Here is a 13,741-nt window from a genome sequence, read left to right as displayed (position 1 = left end):
AACCAAATGAGAATATCAATTCATTTTTTTGTATCTATGACTGTGAATAACACTATGCTCAAATTGACCAGACCTGAAAAATCTAAGCAAATTAATAGATGGAAGATGATTAAACAGAAGGTTGTTTAGATACATTACTGAATTCGGCCATCCGGACACATGCAATTTGAAATATGATTATAGAATATAGAATATCGGGCATAAAATGGTTATGCGATTAAAATGCGATTAATTAGATTAATTAATTACAAATCCTGTAATTAATTAGATAAAAAAATTTAATCGCCTGAACACTAATTATTATTATTTATCTGTCAATAATCCTATTTCCTTGTCTGGTGCTCCTCTCCCTCTGTACAGGCAGGGAGGATCGCCAGTATAACAGGCTCAGTGCTGAACCTGCTGGTGATCTTGATGCTGTCTCGTTTCTACATAGCGCTGGCCCACATCCTGACCTGCTGGGGTGAGTTTAGGCCCTCTTCCTCCTTCGCATCATCCTCCACATCCTCACTCATCTCAATATATTCAACGCGGTTAACCCAGCAACAATTATATTAAAAGGGAGTGAAAATGAATTTGGAATGATGTGAAGTGATTCTCGTGTGAAATTTCGACATGGTGGTGCTGTTCCGCTGCTTTGAGAGCTCCAACACAATTTATAAACAGATCTGTCTTTTTTCAGTGGCATGCATGCTAATTTCACAATCTTGATCTAAGGCTTTTGCTAAATAACGTCTGATTGTGATTACGTCTGATGATTTGCCCCGCCCACAATGGGGGAATCCATTACTTTAGTTTCTTCCTGACACAAAATACTAACTATAAATCAAGAGCCATGGATTACCGGTATGTTTACCTTGGAATTAATACAGATAATTGCTTTTGGCAGATAAACAACACAGTGCCTTGTAAGAAATAAATATACAAACCAAGGAGACTATAAAAGAAGGAAGTGTCATCAGACCTCAGAATACCAGCGTTCTATGCTCTGCTTGGACTTTGGTCAGACTTTGGTGCCAGTTCTATAGGGCCTAAAAGAAAAAAATTGTTTGGTTCCGGTTGCCGACCGACCCTGCTGATTTAGGTGTGACCCAATTTATTTTATGCGTAAAAGAAAAAAAAAGTTAAATTCTTTTTATTTATTTTTTTAATAACGTTTCATAAAAATCTTAGTCAAACCTTTAGTATTATGGATATTAAACATGCTGGCAGAGTACATGCATCCATGTTGTTGTGAACATTTTAATTAAATAAAGAAATTCCCTAGCCATAGTCGCCGTGGGAATAAATAAAATAAAATATAAAATAAAATAAATTCCCTACCTACCCATGGCCTTAACTGACAACCAACAGGAACCAAACAAATTTTTTTTATGCCTAGGGAGGTGTAGTCTGACGTCACTTTGGACCGCCCGCGCGGTCCCACATCAATGTAAATGTGCCAGAATTAGCTATTGAGCTAGTTATATAGTCGTACTGGCGAATCGCGTCCTGCTCTTTGCCATCTAGATATACCTCATCTCCAGTACCTAGTGTACTCCATCAACGAATAAAAACAAATACACCCAGCACCTGCCAGGCCCCGCCCTAGTGACGTACTATATAGCACTAGGCGTGGTCACCACTCGCTCTTCCTCTATTTTCGTTTCCATCATGGCGGATGCTTGCACCCTGTGAAGTTGTGTATTGGCGCAAGCGGCGGGATATCTGGGTAAACGTTGTTGTTTTCCCCATTATCCTGGAGCGCGCGGCTAACGCTATGCTATGTTGGGCTACTGTTTCTGTTTTGTCTCCCTGCTGTGGGAATGTCTGTCTACACTACAGTATTCCCTCCTCTTAACCATTCATGCTGACGGTCAATCGGTGTCTACTGGGGAAGTATTGCGGGGGGGCTTTGTTTACATTTTCATGGGTAAATGGGCTGAGGTCTAGGGCTGGTGTGCTGTTTGTGAATATTATGAATGAATGCGGGACTGGTTCTCTGGTCCGCATCCCTTTAACGTTGTGTGCATGGGCTAGCCCATTCTACAGTATATTGGTGGTGTTAGGTCATTTATTCATTAACCCCTTCATGGTGCACACCACAGTGGAGGTTGCTGGTTGCAACCACCACTGGTGCTCCGTGTTAGCATCAGTCCTTTGCTTTTGACATGTTGAAACAGTGCCCCGCCCGGCCGACGCCATGAGGTGGGTCGGCCCGGCGAGTGGCTGGTGGGCTGATAAAGCCTGTACCGCCACGGTATGGAATTGGCAGCGATTAGTAACTGTGTTCGAATTACTGTTTTTTCTGTAAAAAATTGTGTCTGGTGGCGGGGCCTTGAGGGCCAGCCGACGTCGACACATCGCGCGAGGTTGTTGACGTTATTAGCTTTGACCTAGCCGCAAGCTATAACCGATCAGGGCTCCCCTCTCCGCAGAGGATCTTGGTCTTCCGCTGGAGCGCGGGCGGTATTTGTCCTAGGCCCCACACCGCCTCACGCCGCGCAGCCAGAGGTGAGAGCACGGCCTCGTCAGCGGCTATGGCGAGGCCCTCGACAGGCGGCCATGTTTTCCCCCGCCAGAGGTATCCTGGGCGTTGAGTCGACAGGTGTCCACAAGGCCGACAGCCTTGGCGGCCGAGGGATCGGCCATGTTGGATGAGCTCGGCTTGGAATATACAAGCTGTCGCCGTCCTGCCGCGAGCAGCCCGCTCTCCGATCACTCCCTCCCCCAACATCAGCGGAAAAGGGGCTCTGATTTGTTTCCTTTGGCTACGGACCGCGAGCCTTCGTTGAAGTGCATGCGGCCCCACGTTTCGCTTCTCATGGGGACAGGGGCTGACACCCAGTTGATGGCTGAGCCTGGGTCTGTCCGTGAGAATGTTGTGCTGTCAAGCGGCTCCCACACCATAAGCTGTCTTTGGTTGAGCCTGGTGTTACGTCTGTCAACTACAAGTGTTGTCAGCAGGGGGGCTCGAAACCTTTTTGAGGCACACAGTGCGGGCTTCCCCGACCTCGCCTTCGCCAGGCCGGGTATCATGTTGGTGCCTCCCAGTCCTGAAAGATTGGCAGTGGTCTCGCAGGCGCGCGTGATTTGGGTGGTAGTAATATCACTGCATGGCTACGGTGTGTAGGAACCCATGGTGGCCTCACACCTTGCATGTCCGGCTGCAGAACAACTCCTCAGCATGTTCTGGAGGGGTGTTCAGTGGGGGAGCTTTTGTCACCTAGAGACTGATGTCAGCTTCCCCCGTATCAAACCGGCCCTTTGTGTCGGGGTCCCCCCTTGGGTGCGATTGCCTCGTGGGTAGTGTCAGGGTCAGATGTCCCGACACGGAACGCTCTGCTCGCACGGGTTCAGGGTTGGCTACGCACAGCGGGTGGGACCGGGCCGCCTATCTACAGTTCCTAGCGGACCTGCGCCACATGGCGGCGGGTGCGTTGGGAGTGTCATCACATATGGCTACAGCAGTACCATATGTCGAGGTGGATGGAGAGAACGCTGAGGCGGGGACTTGTATTTACACAACCCCACCCGTTTTCGGGTTTGGTACAGACCCTATTGTCAGGGTCACCAGCAGTGACAGCTCTGGTCAACGAGATCCAATCTCTGTGGACGAAGCAAGCCATCGTCGTGGCGTTTTGTCCCATGGGAAGGTTCAGCATTTTTTGGATCATCTCCTACCTGTTGAACACTGTCAGGTGGGGGCCTGGTTCTCCTCCATAGACCTGTGGGATGCGTATTCGCATCCCCGATCTTCCATCCTAGGGCTTACCTACGCTTCCTTTGCAGGGTTAGCGTATGAGTACCAGAGGCTGCCGTTCGGCTTTTCTCTGGTTCCCCGCATCTTCACCAAGTGCGTGGAGGCCGCACTGGGGCCTCTGCGGCGTCAGGGGTTACGAAGTGTATTCTCATACCAGGCAGGTTTCCTACCAGCCTGTGGTTGCTGTAGACTGGAAGTAGAGTACTCCTCTTTCCAGTCAACGGGTGGAGGGCTATGGGCATCCCTCTCAGAGCGTGTTCTCGTGTCCTAGGACGGTTACGGCGCTGTCCGTGATACGCCTGCTCGGTATGATGGCATCTGCTCATTCCGTGGTCCCTCTTGGCCTCCTCTTCACCCCAGGAGGAGGTTACAGAGGTGGTTCTTTTCCAGTATAGAAATAGACCCGGTGAGAGGCAAGTGGAAGTGGCTAAGGTTCCCGTGTCAGTACTGGGGGACCTCGCCCCCTGGGGAGGGCCTGGGGTCCTCACCAGGGGGGTCCCCATGGGCAGTAGGCTGTCACACGTCACGTTTTTCACCGACGCCTCCCTCGCTGGAGACGCGTCGGGCCAACGCAATAGGGGGCAGCTGGCAAGCCATGCTGCCCGGTCTGCGCTACGTTCAATGTGTGTTTGATCAGGACGGACAATACGACGTCAGCGTCGTATATCGACAGACAGGGAGGAGTACGCTCCCCCCGTCTGCACCGGGCGGCTGGCTATGGGCGTTCTCCATCTGCGCGGCCTGAGGGCTCTCCACATCCCCGGCAGGGTGAATGTGGGTACAGGTGTGATGTCGCGGGGCGGTCCTCACCCTGACGGGTGGGGATTACGTCCGGACATAGTCGGGCAGGTCTGGGACCGATGCCGTGCTGCCTGGGATTTTTTCCCCCATACATCTGTTAGGTCAGTTGTTGGGGCGGGTACGTTGAGGAGCGCAGGTCCTTGATCCTGATTGCGCCGGACCGGGGCGCAGCTGTGTGGTTCCCGGTCCTGATCCAGCTCTTGGTATCCCCATCATGCCCTGTTCCTTGGTCACCTCTCTCAAGCGCACGGGTCTCTGTGTTAGTTCCCTGTGCTGGGCCAGCCGCTGATGGTTTGGCTGGTGAGAGGGTGAGTCTGGAGAGGATGGATCCTTCTGTGGTTGGTACCATCCGGAACGTGCATGCTCCCTCCACTATCGCGGGTTACGCGGGTAGGTGGCGTATTTTCCAAGAGTGGTGTAAGGCCACCCTCTTGTGAAGCGTTTACTGCTTGGCGCTCGCCGCCTTAAGCCGGTGAAACGTTCTCTGGCTCCGAGTTGAGATCTTCAATTGGTCCTCGGTCGGTTGTCCGAGGCCCCGTTTGAGCCTTTTGAGCAAGGCCTTTGGGACTGCGTTCCTGCTGGCCGTCACCTCCGCTAAGCACGTGGGTGAACTCTGTGCTCTCTCGGTGCGGCCTGAGTGTCTGTCTATTCGTTTCGATATCGGTGCCACTCTGAGGCCTAATCCAGTCTTCGTGCCAATGAATATCCGGAGCTCTTTCCGCTCCAGGGATATTATGGTTCAGGCGTTCATCCGCCTCCTCACGCTAGTGCGCAGGCCTCTGCCGCCCTGCTGGGTGGGGCCTCGGTGGAGGACATCTGTGCTGCGGCTTCATGGTCCTCACCGGGTCCCTTCGTAAGGTTTTACCTCATGGACATGACCGGGGGTTCTGTCTCCCAGGCGGTTCTGAGGTCTGGAACCTCTCCTGCTTCCCGTCCTTCGGTGGGGTAACAGGGGTGTGTGGGTGTGGGCCACAATGTGTTGTGTCACACGTGGTCCCGCCTGTGCTGTGCGTTTAAGAGGTTCTACTGTAGTTCCCTCTTTTTCGCACTTGGTGGCCTCGTGGAGTTGACTGCCGCCCCCTCTTCACTAGGAAGGAGGGGTGACTGGACTCCCCTCCCCCCTGATGTGGGCTTTCGGGTCCTCGGGGTGCATTTGTCGGTCCTCGCGTCTGCTCTGTCCCCATATCTCGATGGCGAAGAGCAGGACGCGATTCGCCAGTACGACTATATAACGATAGGTTATGTATATAACCTAGTTATATGAGTACTGGCTGAGCGTCCTGCTCTTAGCTTGCCCTGAGGTCCCTTGGGGAAACCTTTCTTTTGGAAACGGTTTTCCGAGGAAGAGCGAGTGGTGACCACGCCTAGTGCTATATAGTACGTCACTAGGGCGGGGCCTGGCAGGTGCTGGGTGTATTTGTTTTTATTCGTTGATGGAGTACACTAGGTACTGGAGATGAGGTATATCTCGATGGCGAAGAGCAGGACGCTCAGCCAGTACTCATATAACTAGGTTATATACATAACCTATCGTTTTCATCTGTAGTCCCTGCCTACCATGCATGTCTTTATGGTGTTGAGCTATAGATTGTGGATGCATACACACAGAAAGGTACACCATGCCAATGTTCATGCTTTATTTGTTTTAAACTAGACGATTTACAAATGTGTCCATTGGAAATACATTGCAATATCAAGCGAGGTGGACCGGCCGGAAACAACAATGACGTAACCACTACACCTCCCTAATGAAGCCTGTATTAAATTTTTTAAATATACCAGCTATCTGAGGAAATATACATCAACCAATATATCAAATGTCAGCTAGTTAACAATGCAACAAATTGCAGATAATTCTGACATCCGAGGTAATAACCTGTTTAATTGACCATACACATGTTTGGTCATAAACGAGGAGATGGCTGATCCCATTCAACTCAATGTCGGCCAAACTGAAAGTTTCCACACTTCACACGCTACACAATTACGTGATGACCATTCCTTCTTTTATAGTTTCCTTGATAAAAAACAGGAAGTTACCCCAACAAATGTGATGTCAGATTTGCCCACTTCGCTCCTTCAAAATAAAGGTTCTCTGCACATCTACTAGTTCAGGTCAAAATAAAGGTTTCTGTTTATAATCTAGTGTAACAACATTTAATCCCCACTGTTTTATGATATATTATGGACAGTGATCACATTAATACCATCCATAACAGAAACAGAAAAACAACAGAGTTGTGGCTATAGTACGACAGAGTCACATGTAACTTGGTGTATTCCCTTCATTCTCAGCTGAAAGGCTACCAGTATAAAGGACAGATCAATTAAGGGGTAGCTAATTCCTCACCATAGAAAAACATGTCAATGTATTATTTTTACCACGAATTACACCCAAAGTTACTTACAGTATGTCTAATGTAAATATAGACAACCACAACCATAACGGGTCCATAACGGGTCCAAAACAGGTCCATAACAGGTCCATAACAGGTCCAAAACAGGTCCAAAACAGGTCCATAACTGGTCCATAACAGGCCCATAACGGGTCCAAAACAGGTCCATAACAGGTCCAAAACAGGTCCATAACCATAACAGGTCCATAACAGGTCCAAAACAGTTCAATAACAGGTCCATAACCTTCAATATAACTCAAAGGATGTCAGATGGAAAACACAAAAGGAAAGAGAAGGAGATATGGCATACTCACCCATATTTAACTAAGATGATACTTAAGTCTTGACTCTTTGTGTGGATATTGTCTGAATAAGCCTGTTAACTGGTCTGTATCTAACTACTTATTTACCAGTGGTAATTACCCAATGATACCTATACCATACTTGACCATATATTTACCGGGTAAATACTTGGAAGGAAGGGTTACCACATAGCTTTACAAATATTGACTCACTCCTTTTCTTTTTTAACTCATTGTACCATCTCAGAGATGCACCGCACGCAGACCAAATACGAGGACATGTTCATACTCAAGGTCTTCGTCTTCCAGTTTGTCAACTTTTACTCCTCCCCCATCTACATCGCCTTCTTCAAGGGCAGGTGAGTAGCCCGCACAGAATCAAGATGCATTTAGAGGGCACTTAAAGGAAGGTACATTACACACTTATATAATACAGTAATGTTAAATAACTGCCAGATATTGAAAGATGAAGTAATAAAGGAAAAAATGGCAAAATCACTATTTGGCAAATGTACAGCCCAAAATACAAAAAAGATCCAGGCAGAATGAAATAGGTTTAGGTGTAAGGGTTATTAACACTATGGTTGCCGAAAACGTAGAACTACATTTATGTCGCCCAACCGTTGAGTGCCGGAAACGTAGATCTACGTTTTTCTCACAGTATTTCTTTTAATCGCTATTGCCATTCATAATTCAGTGGGGCACCTTGTGCATACTGTTCTGAGTGTGTCTGAGCTGGCAGACGGTCTTATACCGCCCTCTAACGCCTTTGGCCATTATTGCACTCCATTAGGAACGGGGTAGTTTCTTTTCTCTACCGAGCTGCGGCGTGGGGGCGGGTCCTAAACACTCCGGCAAAACACACGCTTGTAGGGTTGGTTTGGACAACTGACCCCGCCCGCCCGTTCATGTTGCAATGCCCAACAAAGTCGGAGACAGGATCGCTGTGGATAACTGGAATGGCGATCAGATAATTGGATTTTTTTTTGCATTACATCAGATACAAGGTAAGAACACTATATATAAATTTGATCTTTGATCTGATATTTATTTCTACCCCGATCTACGCTGTCTCTGTGTTTTATGTGTGTGGATGTGTGCCGTTGGGTGCAGGAGGGGAGGGGGGCGCGCCGGTCTAAACCACATTGCATGCTTGCACGAGGAAGGATAATAATGATGATCTAGCGTTGATTTCAGGAAGATTCGATAATCAGGCGAAAAATGACAACGTGTTTATTGAATTACACAAAAACGCTGTTTTCCGGTCTTTTTCCTGGAATGACTCAGAAGCACCCAAACTATATTCATATTCAAAACGGTATAAAACGGAAATGTACTGATGAAAAAATTATCCGTTTTTTGCACGTTGACTGGAAGCAACTCACTGACAATCGACGGCGTTATTAGACCCTATACTATAAATAGATACTATAAAATATAGGTTTAGCTCTACAAACTACAACTACGTTTACATGGGGTTAATGGACGGCAAGGCCAGGTCACTTCCAGGAAGGGGTGTAGCACTCAATGTGTTAAAGGAGGGCCAAGCAAGAATGTTGATCAAAACAGAATAATGTTTAGCATCTTTCACATTCTGTGAGTCCACCTTAACACATTCACGGCCAGGGGTCGCTGTTTACCTGAATGAATGAATGAATGAATGAAAACTTTATTTAACAGATTGCAGAATGGGTACAATACAGTACGGCTCAATACATACAATTGTTAAGGGGATGCAGACCTGAGAAAGACGTTTGTCTTGTTTCCATCAGGGTCCCCCATTTTCAATTCATATAGACATTTATGACATACACAACATACATGACATTTATGGCATAGGGACATATAGGTATTTAGTACTGATACATTTAGTACTGATACATTTGCTAGAACGCCAGCGCTTTGTTCAATGGGGCGCTTTGTTCACTTGCGAGTGCTTAAAATTAGGGATGTCCGATATTATCGGCCTACCGATATTATCGGCCGATATTGGCATTAAGTAAGGGATAATGTATAGCTACGAGGTCATTGTCGCAAAATAATTGACCGACAGAGTTTAAAATACTGAGCCGCCTCGGCGAGATGTTTTAAACGTCAGTGAAGGTCAATTATTTTGCGACAATTATCGAGTATAGCTATACATTATCCCGCTTATTACATGGCTAACTTACTAACAATATACCTAATTCATTTTACATCGACTCGCAACACTGGTTCTGGCTCCGCTGAGTGCTCGTCGCTCCGCCCCCCAGCAGCTTTCCCCGGCAGCCAGCAGTGTCTAATTGCACTGATCTCAGTGGGCTTGTTTGCGAACAGCTGCGCACAGCGGTCATTATTGTCCCACAGCGGTCATTATTGTGTAATATCGGACCTCTGACGCGCGCTATTGACCAATCACAAGCAAGCATATCGGCGAATGTGAAAACACCATGTAATAAAATGTGATATTGGAAATTATCGGTATCTGTTTTAAATTTTTTTTTGTACATTTATTGAACCTTTATTTACCCAGGCAAGCAAGTAAGAACAAATTCTCATTTTATTTATTGTCAAAAGTATGCATAATGTTGTGTTAATTCCATGACAAGAGATATGTAATGTTAATTACCTGAAATTATTCTGTTTTTTGGGGGGGGGGAAACCCTGCATATATCGGTATCTGTTTATACCGGTATCGGAAATTAAGAGTTGGACAATATCGGTATATCGGTATCGGTAAAAAAGCCAATATCGAACATCCCTACTTAAAATATATGAAATATTATAGCTATGGATCTAATACACCCGTCGATTGTCAGTGAGTTGCTTCCAGTCAACATGCAGAAAACAGATTGTTTTTTCATCCATACATTTCCGTTTTATACCGTTTTGAATATGAGTATGGTTTGGGTGCTTCCCAGGAAAAGACGCGATAATAGCGTTTTAGTGAAATCGACTTAATCACGTTGTCATTTTTCCGTGTCACGTTCTCCAGCATTGCATATGGAGGGGGGGGGGGGCAGCCTCGTAAATGTATGGTGGTGACCGGCTACCTCGCCGGAGTATTTAAACCCCGCCCACACGGCTCCGCTTGGCCCAGATAACAAACCACATCGTTTCTAATGGAGTGCAATAGCTGCCACAAGGCGGTATTGACCGTCTGCAATCTCAGACACACTCAGAACAGTATGCACAAGGTGCCTCGATGAATTATGAATGGCAATAGCGAATAAAATAAATAACGAGTTAAACACATACGTGATTGGCCATCAAGCGCTGGCTCCCAATTACATATATATACGTGATATTGTGTTAATGAACATCAAAGCTGTGCTACATCATCATCCAACGTTTCTATTAAATCATAATGTTGATGGAATATACTATTTTTTTTTATAGGTTTCTTGGTTACCCTGGAAATTACCAGAAAATCTTTGGAATGCGAAATGAAGATGTGAGTGGCATTCAGATCCAGCTAGTTTCTTATTCTGTGTCATTGTGCTGCAGTATGCACCTATGAAAGTCTATTACGGTAGTTATCGTGCAGTGCTAATAGCTTTAGCTATTGTCATTGACTATTGAGTCAGTATTTGTCTTGTTATTACCTGCATTGCTTTTACCCTTTTTCTTATTCTCTGCATTGCTTTTATTCTGTCTATTTTATGCTCATTTTATGTCTATTTTACTGATGTGAAGCACTTTGGGCTGCGATTCTTGTATGGCATGTGCTATACAAATAAAGTATATCATTATTATGATTATTATTATGATTGTTATTATTATTGTTGTATGTGTTGTTGTTGGTCAGTGTGGTCCGGGAGGCTGTCTTATTGAACTGGCTCAGGAGCTGCTAGTGATCATGGTGGGCAAGCAGGTTATCAACAACATCCAGGAGTTTCTCTGCCCGTAAGTCTGCAAGTCACGTTATTCCAGGGTACTTCATTTTGTTTTAATGATGGATGCTTTCTGTACTGTACTTCAAAATCCCAGTACTCCCAGTATTACAGTTGATTAAAAACATCACTTAATTAATTTATTTAATTGACCGTAGACAAATAGACAGCAGTATGTTTTGTAACTTATTACTGACTGTTATTACACAGATAAAGCTCAGTCTTACTGGATTTTTGTTTTCACTCGTGCTTTGCATCCACAGCTTTAACATGCGGGCAGAAAAGTGGCCATTTTTGTTTTTGAGGACTGCATACTGTTTTTTGCAAACCAAAATACTATACTTTATACTTGGCACTATAGAGTATAACATTCTGAAGTTTTTGATACAATAAAGAAAGATCACTTTTAGTGCTAATGAAATAGAGTAACATAGGTCTGAACTTGGAGTTGTAGAAAAACATGTTACTCACGTTTTCCTTTAGTAGGTGCAATATCCAAAAGTATATATCCAAAAGAATTCATAAATATCCGTTCAGAAATTATTTTGGTAAATTGTGTAGCATTCCTGGTTTCCTTTTCCTCATAGACTTCAATTCATTCTGCGTTTTTTTCTCTTCCTGTTTTTGCTCGTGACTTTTCACCTAGATCCCTGATTTGATCATTGGTACATCATATCATAACCCTGTCCAATAATTTTCGAGATCGCCAAATGATTGACGGAGCTAGAACCCTGGGAGTCGGGGGTGGTAATCTGACTCTGCCGTGTACTACTACACATATCGGCAAGTAACTCGAGATCCGCTGAACGGATTTTGTCGCATGAAACGGCAATCGACAGGCAACAAATATGGCTTTAATTCTATCTCTATATTGTCTTAAAGGAAATGCACACCGAGCCGCTAGAGGTCTGCAAAGCGGCGGTGGGCAAATCGTCCTCAAGAGGGCCCACATGTGGGCCCCCAAGTGTTAAGAGCTGCACTATGCGGTTTAGGAGGAAGGGGATTTGTTTGCAGAGCCTGCAAAAGACATTTACTGTCATTTTACTAGAATTATCAGTAGAATTATGTGAATCAAACGTAAGCCTAGAATATGTTTGTTCACAAAATTACTGGTCCTGTCTTTGTAACTGACATAAATTAAATAATAACTTCTATTATTATTGTGTTCCAGGGATCCAATCTTCCTCTGAGCACAGTTTCTTTATTCAGTTGTGAAAATATACCTTAGAAATTATTCACTTCTCTGACTCTCACAAAACTACACAGTGCACCTTTTAATAAAATAATAACTAGGACACAGATGAGTTGTAACATAAAGTGAAGTGAATAATGGATATATAATAGTGACCAGTGTTTGTGTGTGTGTGTTTGATTGATTGATTGAATACTTTATTGGCACACCAGTAAGACAACATTTGAACAATAACAATGTCATAACGCTGGTAAAATGAAGAGGACACAATAAAGCCATGGCTTGTTTCCATTGTGGTCCATTTACGTACATATAACATAAAAAGGCACAAAAACACGAAAGAACATACACAGACAGGACCCCCTAAATGCAAGTACAAAACACCTAACCTGAAAACTCATACAGTCAACTAATGTTAAGACATTTTAAAAACCGCAAACGCTTAAAAGCAACTCATGATAAAAGAGATAAAAACCAAATTAAGACCAATTTGAGTTGCTGCTGAGCCATGATTTTAGGGAGGATTTAAAGCGTGTGTGTCTTCTCCTATCAGGAAACTGAAGGCATGGTGGCAGAAGCGGAGCCTGAACCCCAAGGTGAAGGCAGAGGATGGGGAGGCCCAGACGGAGTTACAGCAGAACGAGGCTCCTCCCTGGGAGACTGACCACCAGCTCCTGGTGTGTGAGGGACTCTTCGATGAATACCTGGAGATGGGTGAGCAGTACAGGGACCACAGGTAGAAGAATGCACTCAGCAGAGGGCAGACCTCCGCCCAGGCCTGAAAATCTCCCCACTTTGTGGATATGTTCACACTCAACATTTTACTGGGTAAATGGTAAATAGTAAATGGCTGCATTTATATAGCGCTTTTATCCAAAGTGCGCTTTTATCCTCACATTTTTACCCATTCACTCACACATTCACACACCATGCATGGTGCCAACCTGCTCATTAGGAGCAATTAGGGGTTAAGTGTCTTGCTCAAGGACACTTTGACAAGCTGCCCGGGAGAAGCAGGAATCAAACCGGGAACCTCTGGATTACCAGATGACTGCTCTACCCCCCGAGCCACTGTCACCCCCCCCCCCCCCCCCCCAGGGTAGATGACAGAGAGGGGAGTTGCCTGTATTACCAGTCTCAAAAGACAAAGGCTGTAAATCTACATTTCATGTTTCAGCAACATTGTCATAATACCTGTCGTAAGACAAACATATTGGTCAAGTTTGGTGCAAATCGGACACCACTTCCTGTCACTTCAAATCACTTCCTGTTTCCCACACATTCTTCCAAAATGTTATTGGATGTAGGGGTCAAATGGTTCAACTATCTAAAATTATACATGTTGATACTATCAGGCTAATTCAACAGGACAATACATTTCAAATCTCATCACGATCGGACAAGCTGTTGAGTTCATGTTCATGACTCAAAACTTC

At 45.4% G+C, this 13,741-nt stretch overlaps 1 protein-coding gene across 1 annotated transcript in view; it reads left to right on the top strand.

The window, feature by feature from the left end:
• The window catches only part of ano7 (anoctamin 7), a 74,716-nt gene that overhangs the window by 42,343 nt on the left and 18,632 nt on the right, over positions 1 to 13,741 (top strand). The window contains exons 15-19 of the mRNA XM_084320598.1: positions 361 to 463; positions 7,489 to 7,600; positions 10,620 to 10,674; positions 11,029 to 11,126; positions 12,859 to 13,019. Of these exons, the coding sequence (XP_084176724.1) occupies positions 361 to 463; positions 7,489 to 7,600; positions 10,620 to 10,674; positions 11,029 to 11,126; positions 12,859 to 13,019 (529 nt within the window). The remainder of the gene's footprint in view (positions 1 to 360; positions 464 to 7,488; positions 7,601 to 10,619; positions 10,675 to 11,028; positions 11,127 to 12,858; positions 13,020 to 13,741) is intronic.

This window comes from Notolepis coatsorum (assembly GCF_963971535.1).
Source record: "Notolepis coatsorum genome assembly, chromosome: 1".
NCBI classification, from domain to species: domain Eukaryota; kingdom Metazoa; phylum Chordata; class Actinopteri; order Aulopiformes; family Paralepididae; genus Notolepis; species Notolepis coatsorum.
The sequence above is the reverse complement of the archived record's forward strand: the minus strand, read 5'-3'. Positions and strand labels throughout refer to the sequence as shown.